Raw genomic sequence first — 13,172 nt, 5'->3', positions numbered from 1 at the left:
AAATTACTTTAAAAATCCAATCAAATTTGCTTGTTGACGCCTAAAATCATTAGCAAATTGGAATCAAAATTCTCATTTTTCCTCTTGCAAACGCATTCTTTAACCCAGATATGGATAATTATTTTAAATCTTCACCCCTTATTTATTATCATAAATTGTCAATTTGTTTCGAAACAGTAGTGAATTCAATTACACAGAAGTCCTAGAGATTTGGTTAAAATTTTGTTAATTAGATATTTATTGACAAAAAATAAACTTTGCACTCAAAAGGAGGTTCGAGCCAAGCCAAGAATGAAAGATAGAAGCTTTTATACTTCTTTACATACAAGGGGAACAGGAAAAAATATCATCTCTCCATCAGTTTCGTTCTAAATTTGCAGGCCACGGGCTCACCGAACGAACTTCTCTCTAAAAATATTTATTTATGTGCCTTAGAACATGTCATTTCCATTTGATAATCTTGTAATGCAAATACTAAATAAACATAATTAAGTCTACATTTTTTCATTACTTCGTTAAGTGTAATACCACACAAATCATTGTTTATTTATAGGAGGACGAAATGGACGAAATGGTTGAAGAACCTCCTGCCCCGCCACCTGACCCTTGCATTAACAACAAGTGCAAACACGACAGGTGAGAAAATAAAAATAACAGAGAAAAAATGCATCTAAAGGTAATATTTCGTAAAATTAATAAATTTAATTATAGCAAATGCATCGCAGCGGCCACTGACGAATATTCATGTCGCTGCAGAGCAGGTTATAAGGGCAAATACTGCGAACAAATTGAGGAAGAATGTAAGTACAGAGAAAAACAAAATTTCTTTAACTATTTTTTTCGGGACTACAAAAAATTATTCAAAATGTACTGATAAACTTGGTATCCATTTTGTGTACATCCTGTATAGATCCTTTTTTCACATGCATATTTTTTTAATGCCGAAAAATCTAAGTTCAAAAGATAATTCCATAGAAATAATTTTCTGGACAAAGTTGCCAGGACTTTGATCTATTACCCCTTAATAATATAACGAATTTCTCAGCTCCAACGTGCAAGAAAGAACAGGTACGAGAATACTACTCTGAGAACACATGCAGATCTCGAAAACCACTAAAAATCGCCAAATGCATCGGCACATGCGGCTCTAGTTGCTGTCACGCCAGAAAGAGCAAAAGACGAAAGGTACTCCAAGACTCTCTTCCCATCTAATATAAAACAGGCTTTATTTACTTCCTTCTATCATTTACAACTTTTTCCAGGTACGTCTAATATGCTCAGATGGTACCCGTTACACCAAAGACATTGAAGTAGTGCGTAAGTGCGCCTGTACCAAAAAATGCTACTGACTGTCATCCGCTACTACATACACATCTAACGAAACTCTATCACAACCCATTGCTTTTTCGAATGAACATACGCCATTGATCCATGAACAAGCTCACCAGGACTCAGAAAACTGGTCCAGAAATCCATTTTTCTTAGCCCGAACCGACCCGAACCAGGCAGACGGACCTAGAACTGCACCCGTAGTCCAGAAACCGGATACACAAACCGTGGAAGGTGTTAAATTAACATTTATTGTCCCAAATGAGACCGAAACGAATCAGCATTTGAACGGTTTGGTGGTCCAGCACATCGATGAAAGCCTGTTTGAGGATGCGAAAAAGGACAGAATTGTTTTGGTAAGGTCAAATTAAGTTTCTCATAAATTTGTCAATAGAAGAAATCATATTGAGTAAAGAGTTCGTTGCCTCCATCTTGATTTTTAACAAATTTAAGCATCTTTGTTCATCTATGTGAAAAATTCCTGGTTAAGAGTGCTATAAAAAGATTTGCAAGCACGACTTGTAAGCAGTCTAGACCAGGAAATTTTTGATGACTCGTTATATGTTTAAACTCGTAATTCACTATTGTCAGGGATAGACTATGTTGCTTAACATTGTTAAAAGTCTAACGGTTTTTACTTATACAAGGTTTTTTTTAATAAGTGTCCGATATTTTACAGGACGATTCCTCGGATATTTTTAAGATAAAAAGTCCATATAAGCATAGGTCCACAAGACCTTACTTATCAAGCTACAGGGTGTTAAAAATTATTTTTATTTTTGTTTTTTCTATATCTCTGTATATATGCTTCTTTATATTCCAGTATCACGACAAACAATGTTTACTTTCCGCCTTCCTCTATTTCACCACAATAACGTCGTTCGTGTACCTGGCCATCTTATGGATCAAACAACGTATGCATGTTCACTTAGACCAGTTGCAACTGTGGTAGACGTTAAATTAAGAAAATATTAGCTTTTTTATTCCGTATCTTAGCGTTTGCGTCATATGGATGTTGACCAATATTTCTGAATTTTTGGATAGGCATTTGAAAATCAGATAATTAAGCAAAAAGAAAATATGAATGTAAATTTAGAAATATTGCAAACTCTTAATTAGGAATTTCAGTTCTTACCCCTATAATATATCATTGAAATGCTAATCATAATAAACAAAAATTATATAGCCATTTAAACTTGATTTTTGCTTCTTGCATGTAATATTTATATTAAAAATATAACAATTATTTATGCAACATCCTTCATCCTTCTGTTAATAAACATTTAATCATATAATTTCAATCTCAAAAGTATCAAGGACTGAATATTCAAAAGACTTAAAAAGCTTATCTGAGACCCAAGACCTCCATAGGCCGACTTGTAGACGCCATTGCCGTTAGAACTGTATGTAGTAGCGCAAACAAAACCACTTTAAAGATTTGAAAAATCTTTAAAGCACCCCTATTATTAAGTGTAAAAAGTACACTGTGTTCACAACACTACTTTGGTTACAAATCTTACTGATATTGATAGTATTTTCAACTTTTATTATTTATATTATAACAGCATTCAGAGTGTTTACCATACATTATAGTAATTGGAACAACCTTTTTCCACGGTATCAACACTATTTTTGGCAAATACCCTGAATTCCATAGATTAATATATCAATATTTTATTAAATATATTTTTTATTTATTTTCAATCATACAACTTGTAAATATTTATGTATAACTACTGTAACGATTCAGTGATAACTATTTGAAGTTTATCAAAAATTTGCATTACATAAGCGTAAGCTTCAAGAATCATAATAAATCAACAGTAACAAAGGATTCATTATGATTTATAACAACGTTTTTCTTCTTGCATTTATTTATTATAGTGGCATTATTTATTTAACGTTTTTTATATAGAAATACTCTCATTTAAAAGTCGAGTTTAGCTTTAATAAAGTTCGTGATTAGAACATGTGTTCAATAGATGATATAACCGAGCTTTTAAATTATTTGTAATTGATCATTTATGTATGACTTCTACAAAAATAATCCAGAAACTGCAATAATTTTTCTTAACAATTTAAAAATTCCTCACACAATCAGTATTATACTTTGAAAGCCTTTTATTTCATCCTCAAAATTATTTTTATTAAATAGTTACAAACATTCAGGAACGACATTGTATAGGTATTGTAAATTTAATATGTTAAGAGAACATTAAATTACTTAGATTAGATAAACTAAGAAATAATCTCTCAGACACTATTGTAAATTAGGCATCTCTCATTTATCCTTGTGAACAATAATAGAGTACTGGAAACCATGTTCTTATATGAACGATGCATTAATTGCAAAGATTCACCCATCACGATATAATAATATACAGTACTGAGTTGATACTTTACAAGAAAACTATCTGTAGGTGTAATAGAGTAGGTAAGCAATTTGCCTATTGTAATGATTTTTATTCCCATGACATACTATGTATAAAATTACATATTTCCAAATAAAATTTATTGAGAAAGGGGGACTTTTTTTATAAAGCAATAAAAATCTTATAGTAATCACTAACATTTATTGGAATGATATATACATAATAATTCAATAATATTTAACAAAAAGACCAATTAATTTTAAAGTCTAAGAAGTGACACAATGAATGTTGATGCTATGAGGCTTATGAAAGTTATATTTGAAACTAGAAATTCTTTTTCAAACAGGATATTCTATAACATAAATATTATTTATTATACATAAAGTAGTACCTACTAAGGTGACTTCAATACTTAAAAATCTCTAGAAATATAGAATGCTTCTTCTATATGTTTAATTCATTGCCCTAAGAACAAAAAAAAAGAGATTCAACAGCAAGACTACACCTACAGTTCCAAAAAATTCAAAGATTGATAATTGAGATTTAAATTAGATTCTCCCAGAAAAAACATTGAAGTACAATTTTCAAAATGTAAAAAATTCTGGGGAAACTAATGGTGAAGCTAATTTAAACCACACTTATAACCTGATTGTCATACAAATTGACTTACCCATGCCTTTGCCATGACCATAATTGTGTGCTTGTCCAGTTTCGGTCCTATCAAAGGATTCATTTGTGCTACATAGCAACACAACCAGCTGAGAAAAAATAATAAAGAAGTCAGAAGAGACTGACACCTATTCAAATTATGGTAAATTCAAATGGTGCTTTAATAGGTTTGTTCTAACAGAAGAATAAACACATTCTAGGTCATCAAACATACAGTTAGGTGCAGAACTGAGTCAATACTTATAAAATTCGTATTAATGGTGGCATAAACAAAATATCTAACAAGTATTCAAAGGAAGGCTTTTATTTTCAAAAAGTACATTAACATTAACATTAAAACCATACAAAACATTTGCCGAAAATAAATGGGGTACATCAAATAATCCTAAATAACATTGGTTCAGTTTTGCTCCACTAATATTAACATTGAACACTTTGGTCGACATTGACACTAATATTTGGTCCAGAGACCTTTAGCTTTTTTAACAGCTAGTAGACGTCTTGGCATGCTTTTTGTTAGTGTTTCACAGAAATCAGGTGGAATTTGGTCCCATACTTCTTCTATTCTCTCCCATAAAACTTTAAGTGAAGATGGTGGCGAATCGTAGTCGTCGACCAGATGATATTTCACGTAAGCCCATAGATTCTCAATGGGATTTAGGTCGGGACTTTGTGCCGGCCACTGCAAAACCTGAAATTTTTGGGTACCCAACCATTCCTTCACAGATTTTGCTGTATGCTTGGGGTCGTTGTCTTGTTGGAAAATTACTTTGCTAGTGGGATAAGGCATATTATTAACAGTATCTATTAGGTGATCATTTAAAATGGCTTTATAGATGTGCTGGTTCATTATCCCATCTATTTTCTTCAATGGGCTAACCCCATATCCCGACATACAGCCCCAAGCTTTAATATTTCCTCCCCCATGTTTCACCGTCAGAATGAAATCTTTTAGTTTCATGGATTCTCCCTCTCGTTTCCAGCTCCAATGTCGACCATCTGTTGCATATCTGTTAACTTTAGTTTCATCAGACCAAATAACCTTCATCCAATCCTTCTCGGTCCATGCCTCATATCTTTTTACAAAATCTAGTCGTGCCCTAATATTCTTCTTAGAAAGTAGGGGTTTCTTCTTCTTCTCCACAGCAACAAGTTTGGATTGATGTAAAGCTCGTTGGACTGTCCATTTGCTCACCGATTTCCCAGTATCCCCTCGCAGCAACACGGCTGCTTTGGAGGCCGAAGAGGCTTCACCACTGCCCAAATATCTAATTACTCTTCTAGTATCTTGCACAGACATCTTTTTTGGTTGGCCACCTTTATTTATTTTTAAGGAAATTTTGCACTTATTTTTTACCCTTTGTACTGTGGATTGACTTATATTTAATTGAAATGCGATTTCCCGTGTGGATCTTCCATCAATCAGTGATTTTTCAATTAGTTTCCTTTGAAACTTTGAAATCGGCTTCATTGTTTAAAGATTTTGAATTATGATGTTTATTAACGGAGGATATGCGATTAAATGGTTCGTACTCGTCTATATTAGCTGCACACTGCATTTTATGGCGAGTTTCTACTTGTTTGTCGACTAGTTTCTCGATTGTATCGTTTTTGTTCATGGCTGGAATTTGACGGTGCAAAACTGAACCAATGTTATTTAGGATTATTTGATGTACCCCATTTATTTTCGGCAAATGTTTTGTATGGTTTTAATGTTAATGTTAATGTACTTTTTGAAAATAAAAGCCTTCCTTTGAATACTTGTTAGATATTTTGTTTATGCCACCATTAATACGAATTTTATAAGTATTGACTCAGTTCTGCACCTAACTGTATGCTCAAAATAATGAAAGTTCTAATGGCCTGGAATTGGTTTACTTCTTTCTTGATTAGAACAAATCTATAATTATGGTTCGTACCAAAACCTCCCCTTAAAGATCTCTCTCATCATTCTTTAAATTAAGTTGAATAAAAATTTTGTTTTATCATGTAGTATGTCCTCAGCATTCATCAACATATCTCTTAAAAATCTGAGAATAAGATCGCAAATGATCTTAATTTGTTCTTGCCATTCACTGAGCTATCATTAGAAGTTATGAGAAGATCAGAAATACAAACATTTGTAACAAAAATTTGTATAATCAGTGATAATCACCAAGGGTATAAAGACCAATTCTTTTCACAAAGGACAAAAACATTTCTACATGAAAAAAATGGTAAAACTGCCGTTTGCTAGAAACAGAAAATAAAGCAAACATTCGATTTAAAAAATAGTTTTCCAAATCCAAATAGTAATTGAGTTTGGGATAAAACTTGAGTCACATGATCATATGACTAAAAATTCTTAAAACTAAATTGCCAAATATACTTACAACAACCAGCAGCACACCCCCGTTAATATGAGAATCACTTGAATGATCCTGAAAATGATGAAATTTCTAATATTTCAATAGCTATAATGAGAAACAACTAACCCTTTATTTGGGCCTTTAGGGACAAAAATAGGCAAAAGAATACCAACTCCGCCCCATAGAACTGTGAAGACGATGAAAGGTAGAATTGCTATACCCATTTTGTTAGGACTTTATAGTTTTATGGATAATTGCCCGCCCAATGTAACTACTCAAAAATTAAGGGAAGCTAATTGGAAAATTGAAAAATTTGGAAGAAGTAAATAACCTCAATGTCAATGATCATATGACGGTGACGTAGGGATCAAGTGACGCTTGGAAGTTTACGGGCATGCGCTTGCATGACTGGTATATCTACGGATCGATGAGTGTTATAGATTTGCAGGATTCGCATCTGGTTAACTGAATCTAAAATTTAATTGATTTTCTGTGAAAACAGATAATTACAGGAAAGAACAGCATCAACAACAAACAAGAAATAGGTAACAATCAAATTAATTAGTTGCCTTTTTACTCGTGCTAGTGCAAGCTAGAGTGTATTCGGAGTACATGACTTGATACAATGATTCAATAGAATTCGGATTACAGGCGGCGTACGAATCCTGCGATTGAATAGTCACGGCGAACCGGCTTATTTGTTGGTTTCTGTTTAGTAGCGAACTTAAAGTTAAGAAGTTTAAAATTTGTTTATACATTTTATTAAAAATTTACTTTTAAATCTTACTTGAATTTAAAAAATGAATCGCTTTTCAAAGATATTTCAGCCCATAACAGCAGTATTAAAGGGGTCTAATTTGACCAATAAAGAATTTATGTCTAAAAGTCAAAGGGTAAGATTTAGAGTATGAATTACCACTGATAAAATTCAATTTTGATGGAGCAAAAGCAAATATAAAGTCAACAATATCAGTAAGTTTTAATGTAATAACTGAATTGTAGTTAATGTTAGAAATGGGAATAATCCATCAAGCTCTTCCTGGATGTTTTCATATCCTGCCGTTGGGTTTAAAATCACTTAACAAAATAACAAACATAGTAGATGAAGAAATGGGAAATATTGGGTGCCAAAAAATAATTTTACCCACTTTAATCAAAGCTGAGCTCTGGGAAAAAAGTGGTATGTACAATTTTTTTTTTTCATTACAGAGTAAATGAGTCTTGAATACATTTTGAAGGTAGGGCTAGAGAAATGGGACCAGAACTCATCACCTTAAATGACCGACACAATCAGAAAAACATTTTAGGCCCTGTAGGTAAATACTTTGCGTATTCTTCTTCATTAAATTTCAAACAACACATATCCATAATTGCCTTTTAGACACATGAAGAGGTAATTGCCAACTTAATATCAACATTACCACCTTTAACTTACAAGAAATTTCCATTATTATTATATCAAATTACTTCAAAATTTCGAGATGAAATGAAGCCTAGATTTGGCTTAATTAGAGCAAGAGAATTCCTCATGAAAGACTTGTATTCATTTGACTTGAATGAGAAATCTGCTTTGGAGACATATCACAATGTATGTGATAGATATGAAAAAATATTTAAAAGAATAGGGATCAATTTCGTAAAAGGTAATATCCCTGTGATAATGGAACATTTGTTGAAAGAGTTTGAAAATTACAGTGCTTGGAAGCTCTGAGGCAATGGGTGGTAACTTGTCACATGAATATCACTTCCCTGCAACTATTGGTGATGACAAAATTGTAATTTGCCACAAATGCAAGCATGCTACTAATATAGAACTAAGTGAACATAATAATTGTATAAAATGTGGGGAAAGTAAAGAAGTTACAATGCAAAACGCCATTGAAGTAAGGGTTTCTCATTAAAAGCCATAAATAAAATTTTATATATCCACTTTTAGGTAGGGCACACTTTTTTCCTTGGGGACAAATATTCTAAACCATTAAATGCAAACTATCTAGATGAACATGCAAAACCTCAGGTCTTGCAAATGGGCAGTTATGGAATAGGGATTACCAGGATTTTAGCTGCCTCTTTAGAGTGTTTAAGCCTTGAACAGGAGCTTAGATGGCCTGACAGTATTGCCCCTTATAATCTAGTTATCATTCCCCCAAAGGTATTATTTAATATGAATCATTGATTATTAATCTTTGGATATGATTTTGTTTTAGAAGGGAAGTAAAGAGGACTCTTTGCTTCAAAATTTGGGCGAAACTCTGTATACAAATTTGGAGTCATTGTTACCAAGTTTCAAAAACAATATTATTTTAGATGACAGAACTAGTTTTACTATTGGTAGGAGGATATTGGACTGTAGGCGAATGGGAATAAGATATATTATAATATTAAATAGGTACTCAAGTGAGTCGTCACCTATTTATGAATTTATTGACATTATTGAGGACAGGAAATTATATTTAAGTGAGAGTGATATTGTTTCTTACATAGTAAATACTAAATTGAAAGAAAATTCAGCTTCTGTTTAATTTCTTAGCTAATAAATTTACTGACATAAATTTTTTTGTATATTATTTTATTGTAGTTTAATATTCCACTATATCATAACAAAAATAGACTCCCACACTGCTCCTATGTTTTCAATAACTGTAAACCTCAGTAAATGGGATGAAAAAATAACAAATAAGCACCAAATTTTGGGGCTGTCAAATATAGCTAAAATAGTAAAAATAATTCAATTCATTTTGTCAAATTTAAGAAACTTAAACACTTACCTCTATAAGCCAATAACTGAGACAAAGACGTATATAAAGTTATAAAATGTAGATGATAATTATATAAAGATATGTCCCATATAATTGAGGGCAATTGTAAAAATATTCCTGTGGAAGAAAGAGTCATGGTCTTCACTACTGTCACAAATGTGACTTCTTTTAATTTAGTTGTGGAAAAGTATTTGTTGAACACCACTGTCAGTGCATATATCAAAAACACAAAGAAAAAATAACCTGGAATGATAAATTAATGCCAATAACAATTCCTAAATTTAAAGATAATACTAACTGAAAACAGAATTAAGGCAAATTACATAAAACCTTAGATCTTCAAGGTTCATATCGAACTCATGCAAACTGGGCTCAGTGTTATTTTCTTTACAGCACAAAGTTCCATCCTGTCTGCTTTTCAGTGACCAGTTGCAATATGATTCAGTTAGTATTATAATTACTAGTAACTTCCAGAAGTTTTTGAAGTCTGTATTTAATAGGATGTGTCTATAGGCTTTGGTGTTCAGCAGTATAAGGTCGATAAGTATTATAACTATGTCATATTCTACATATTTATCTGCAACTGCCTTGCATTTTTCCTATAGTGAAAAAGGAATATGTTTTCATGTAATAAGCGCACTGTTTGCCTTTATAAATTGAATGGATTAAGGAAAAAATCTTTTTTTAAGTTTGGTTAGGTCATACTGTGCACAAGAGGGCAATTGCTCCTTGAAGGATCTTTATATCTTTTTATATACTCACACATTCTGTTAATTTGAGCACTGTAGCGTTGTATTTTCTATATAAATTACTGGTTGTTTTCCTACAGTTAGTACAACAGAAATTCTTTTGGGGGCTCCTCTGGTTTGTATCCATAATAAACAAGTATAATAAACTATTCGTTTATTTGTTTAAATTTGAATAAGCTTTCAAAACAAGATAGTTACAAATTATTTAAACAATTATTTTCAATTTAATATCACTATAAAGAATACTAAAATAACAAATAATTTAATTTGAAATTTCTTGCTTGTGTTTTAATTAATTATTCAGTTTATTCTTCTTACATGTATCCTAACCTAATTCAACTGCACAGTGAAAATGACAAATAGCATTAATATCTTTTTTCCCTCTCTTTTTATATATTGAGATAAGACAGAAATAGAAAATAGGGACAGGCAGCATACTTTGTGCTGCAAATATTCACCACATTTAGGACAACAAACACCGTTTCTTGGCAGTATAAAATTCGATTCTTTGATCACATGACTTTGTTAGAAGAGTCAAAGTTTGGTCGTGAATATTTAAAAAAATTGTTTCCCCGGAAAGTTCATTTTAAGGCTTAAATAAGTGTATGAATAGTACCCGTAACTGTCTATAATGATAAATAATAGTTTTTCCTTTCCCCATTTTAAAATAATTTTTCTGAACAAAATTTAATATGTGTTATGTGTTTTTGTTTGATCGTAAACTCTTATGCCCCTATAGTATACCTCATGTGAACTCCATTGAAAGAGTTATGAATGAATGACTTATTCTGCTTATTTTGGGCTCATAAATTGTTAAATTAAGATATTTGATATTTTAAAACTCAGACACCAAATAAACACGAGAAGTTTTTAAAATTCATGGAAAATAGTTGTATAATTTTCTCCATTTTTTGGCTAATTCGAATTCAGTTTCCTGGTTACGTGACAGATGGTTGAATTTAGTTAATATTTTAGTAAGGATTTAATTATTTTTTCTCCAAAAATTACATATTAAGCCCTAAATAAGCGTAAAAATCAGACCTCTTTAGGCTTGTAATGGTAATTTGGAGTTAGTAGACCTTCAAAAATTAATTTCAATATATTTAAAGCTGATTGATTCTTTAAAGTTCACAATTAATTTTAGAATCAAATAGCTGCCGCCCTGACATATTCAATGTACAGCCGAGTCTTATCAAGTGGCTAGCATTAATATAGAATTTCGCTACTAAACAGTGAGTGCCGCAGTTTTACACTGCAAAGTACTTTTGATGATATTGCCATTTCATAACTTGATAAATCACATAATTATGAAACTAACTTATAACCCGATAGGGCATTTTTAAATTAGTTTGGGTAGAAACAAGAAGTCATGAATAGAATAATACTAATTTTGTCTTATTGATAATTTGGTAATATCAACCCGAGTGCTTCGGGAGTTTCATCTCCCTACATGTTGAAACAAATGATGGCGAATAAAATAAAAGACCAAGACTAATATCGGTTGACAGTACCTCGACTTTTGACTTTGACATATCGATAAAACGTAAGTGAATGTAGCTGGGTGCGGTTGTGATTTCAAGGGTTTGGTTTTTAATTTGTCCTTTAAAAAATAGTTCTTAAGTGCAGTTTTACAAATAAAACATAGGAAAATCAAAAAAAGTGTATACCAACTACTAATACTCATTATAGGTAAGTTTATAGATTGAGAAATTGTTAAATACTATGTTATGCCCTACCTAGTTTCATCTACAAATGGCTTTAAGTAGGTCTTCAATAGTTGTAATCTGTAATAATACTACGCCTGTTTGAACAAATTCTTGTTCAGTTTTCAGTTCTTCTTACAGTTCTCTTACGGATATATGAATGAAGACATATTTTAGCTCTCTGTTTAATTTCAGTTATATATGTGTATTTTCATAATTCATACCTCCAATTTCTAGTCCCAATTTCTATTTTTAGATATGTTCTTATTTGTCTCTGCTGCTTCTGTATTTAAATCATGCAACAAGGGAATTTCCTTTCTTTATTTCTTTACACTATTGCATTTAGAGGGACCCAGCCTTTCTCCCAATTTGAAGACGAATTGATTACTTAGTTTATACATAGTAAAGGAATGCAGTTGCCCACTTCAATATTGATCATTATGAACGTAAACCATGGTTCATTATTTTTCTGGGTTATACAAAGGATGAGGTCAGAGCACTTTATTATGTCATAAGTTTAAATTGATTTTTTAAATCATACTTATGTAATATTTGTTTACTTGTGTTTCCACCCTTATTTTCTTCTAACATTCATTGTAAGATTTCATTTAGATAACTTACTACAAGGAGTGTCCCTGGTTTCATTGTTTTCAAACTCAAAATGATAAGTAAATATAAAATGAAGATTTCCTGAATGTAGTCTTGAAACCTATAATTTCAGCTCTCAGAAACATGTAGTAAAGCCACTTTACTGCATAATCATAAGATTTTTTTGAAAAGAATGAGTAAAGTATCGCAAAGACATTTAAGCTTAATAAGTGACCACATATACTGAAGTCTAAAAATGATGTTTATAGTTAAGGTCTTGCCTTCTTTTTGCTAAACATTAACACCTTGACTTAGGACCAACTACAAAAGATTTTTGCCATCTATAATCTAACCAGTCAATCAAGACTAGCTTTACTATTATCTAGTGGAATAAACCATTAATAGTTTTTATGTTATTTGTTTGTTAAGTGTTGCACTTTTTATCAATTCCCATAAAAAAAATTTCCTGTCTTTAAATATGAATATAAAACACTCTATTTTATCTTTAAAGTACCCATCTGAATTTTAATGAATTGATCTGCAATTTTTCTTTTATCACCTTACAGTTATACAGTTTCGGTAATAATTTATTTAAGCCCTGTATAAACAAATAAGATTGAAAAATTTATCTTTTTTTGTATATTGTGTGATTTCA

At 31.5% G+C, this 13,172-nt stretch overlaps 4 protein-coding genes across 5 annotated transcripts in view; 2 read left to right on the top strand and 2 right to left on the bottom strand.

Annotated features, from left to right (window-relative positions):
• sli (slit guidance ligand) overlaps positions 1 to 3,851 on the top strand; it is a 148,848-nt gene extending 144,997 nt beyond the window's left edge. For both annotated transcript variants that reach the window (XM_066395308.1, XM_066395306.1), the window contains exons 29-33: positions 554 to 636; positions 712 to 800; positions 1,046 to 1,185; positions 1,263 to 1,685; positions 2,153 to 3,851. In XM_066395308.1, the coding sequence (XP_066251405.1) occupies positions 554 to 636; positions 712 to 800; positions 1,046 to 1,185; positions 1,263 to 1,349 (399 nt within the window). In that variant the 3' untranslated portion in view covers positions 1,350 to 1,685; positions 2,153 to 3,851. The remainder of the gene's footprint in view (positions 1 to 553; positions 637 to 711; positions 801 to 1,045; positions 1,186 to 1,262; positions 1,686 to 2,152) is intronic.
• A 37-nt stretch (positions 3,852 to 3,888) lies between these two features.
• Positions 3,889 to 7,006, bottom strand: LOC136412281 (V-type proton ATPase subunit e 2-like). The gene is made up of 4 exons (XM_066395311.1): positions 6,845 to 7,006; positions 6,743 to 6,790; positions 4,372 to 4,459; positions 3,889 to 4,166 (listed from the first exon to the last, which is right to left on the bottom strand). The coding sequence occupies exons 1-4, from the start codon at positions 6,940 to 6,942 to the stop codon at positions 4,146 to 4,148; spliced, it is 255 nt and encodes an 84-aa protein (XP_066251408.1). The 5' UTR covers positions 6,943 to 7,006; the 3' UTR covers positions 3,889 to 4,145.
• A 456-nt stretch (positions 7,007 to 7,462) lies between these two features.
• On the top strand, positions 7,463 to 9,287 carry LOC136412279 (probable proline--tRNA ligase, mitochondrial). Its single transcript, XM_066395309.1, has 7 exons — positions 7,463 to 7,611; positions 7,721 to 7,898; positions 7,957 to 8,030; positions 8,100 to 8,361; positions 8,414 to 8,601; positions 8,655 to 8,870; positions 8,926 to 9,287. Exons 1-7 carry the CDS (start codon positions 7,519 to 7,521, stop codon positions 9,238 to 9,240), a joined length of 1,326 nt encoding a protein of 441 aa, XP_066251406.1. The 5' UTR covers positions 7,463 to 7,518; the 3' UTR covers positions 9,241 to 9,287.
• On the bottom strand, positions 9,267 to 10,424 carry Arv1 (ACAT-related protein required for viability 1). Its single transcript, XM_066395310.1, has 4 exons — positions 10,240 to 10,424; positions 9,776 to 10,076; positions 9,487 to 9,720; positions 9,267 to 9,427 (listed from the first exon to the last, which is right to left on the bottom strand). The coding sequence occupies exons 1-4, from the start codon at positions 10,351 to 10,353 to the stop codon at positions 9,309 to 9,311; spliced, it is 768 nt and encodes a 255-aa protein (XP_066251407.1). The 5' UTR covers positions 10,354 to 10,424; the 3' UTR covers positions 9,267 to 9,308.
• Between the last annotated feature and the right edge of the window lie 2,748 nt (positions 10,425 to 13,172).

This window comes from Euwallacea similis, chromosome 11 (assembly GCF_039881205.1).
Source record: "Euwallacea similis isolate ESF13 chromosome 11, ESF131.1, whole genome shotgun sequence".
Classification (NCBI taxonomy): domain Eukaryota; kingdom Metazoa; phylum Arthropoda; class Insecta; order Coleoptera; family Curculionidae; genus Euwallacea; species Euwallacea similis.
The sequence above is the reverse complement of the archived record's forward strand: the minus strand, read 5'-3'. Positions and strand labels throughout refer to the sequence as shown.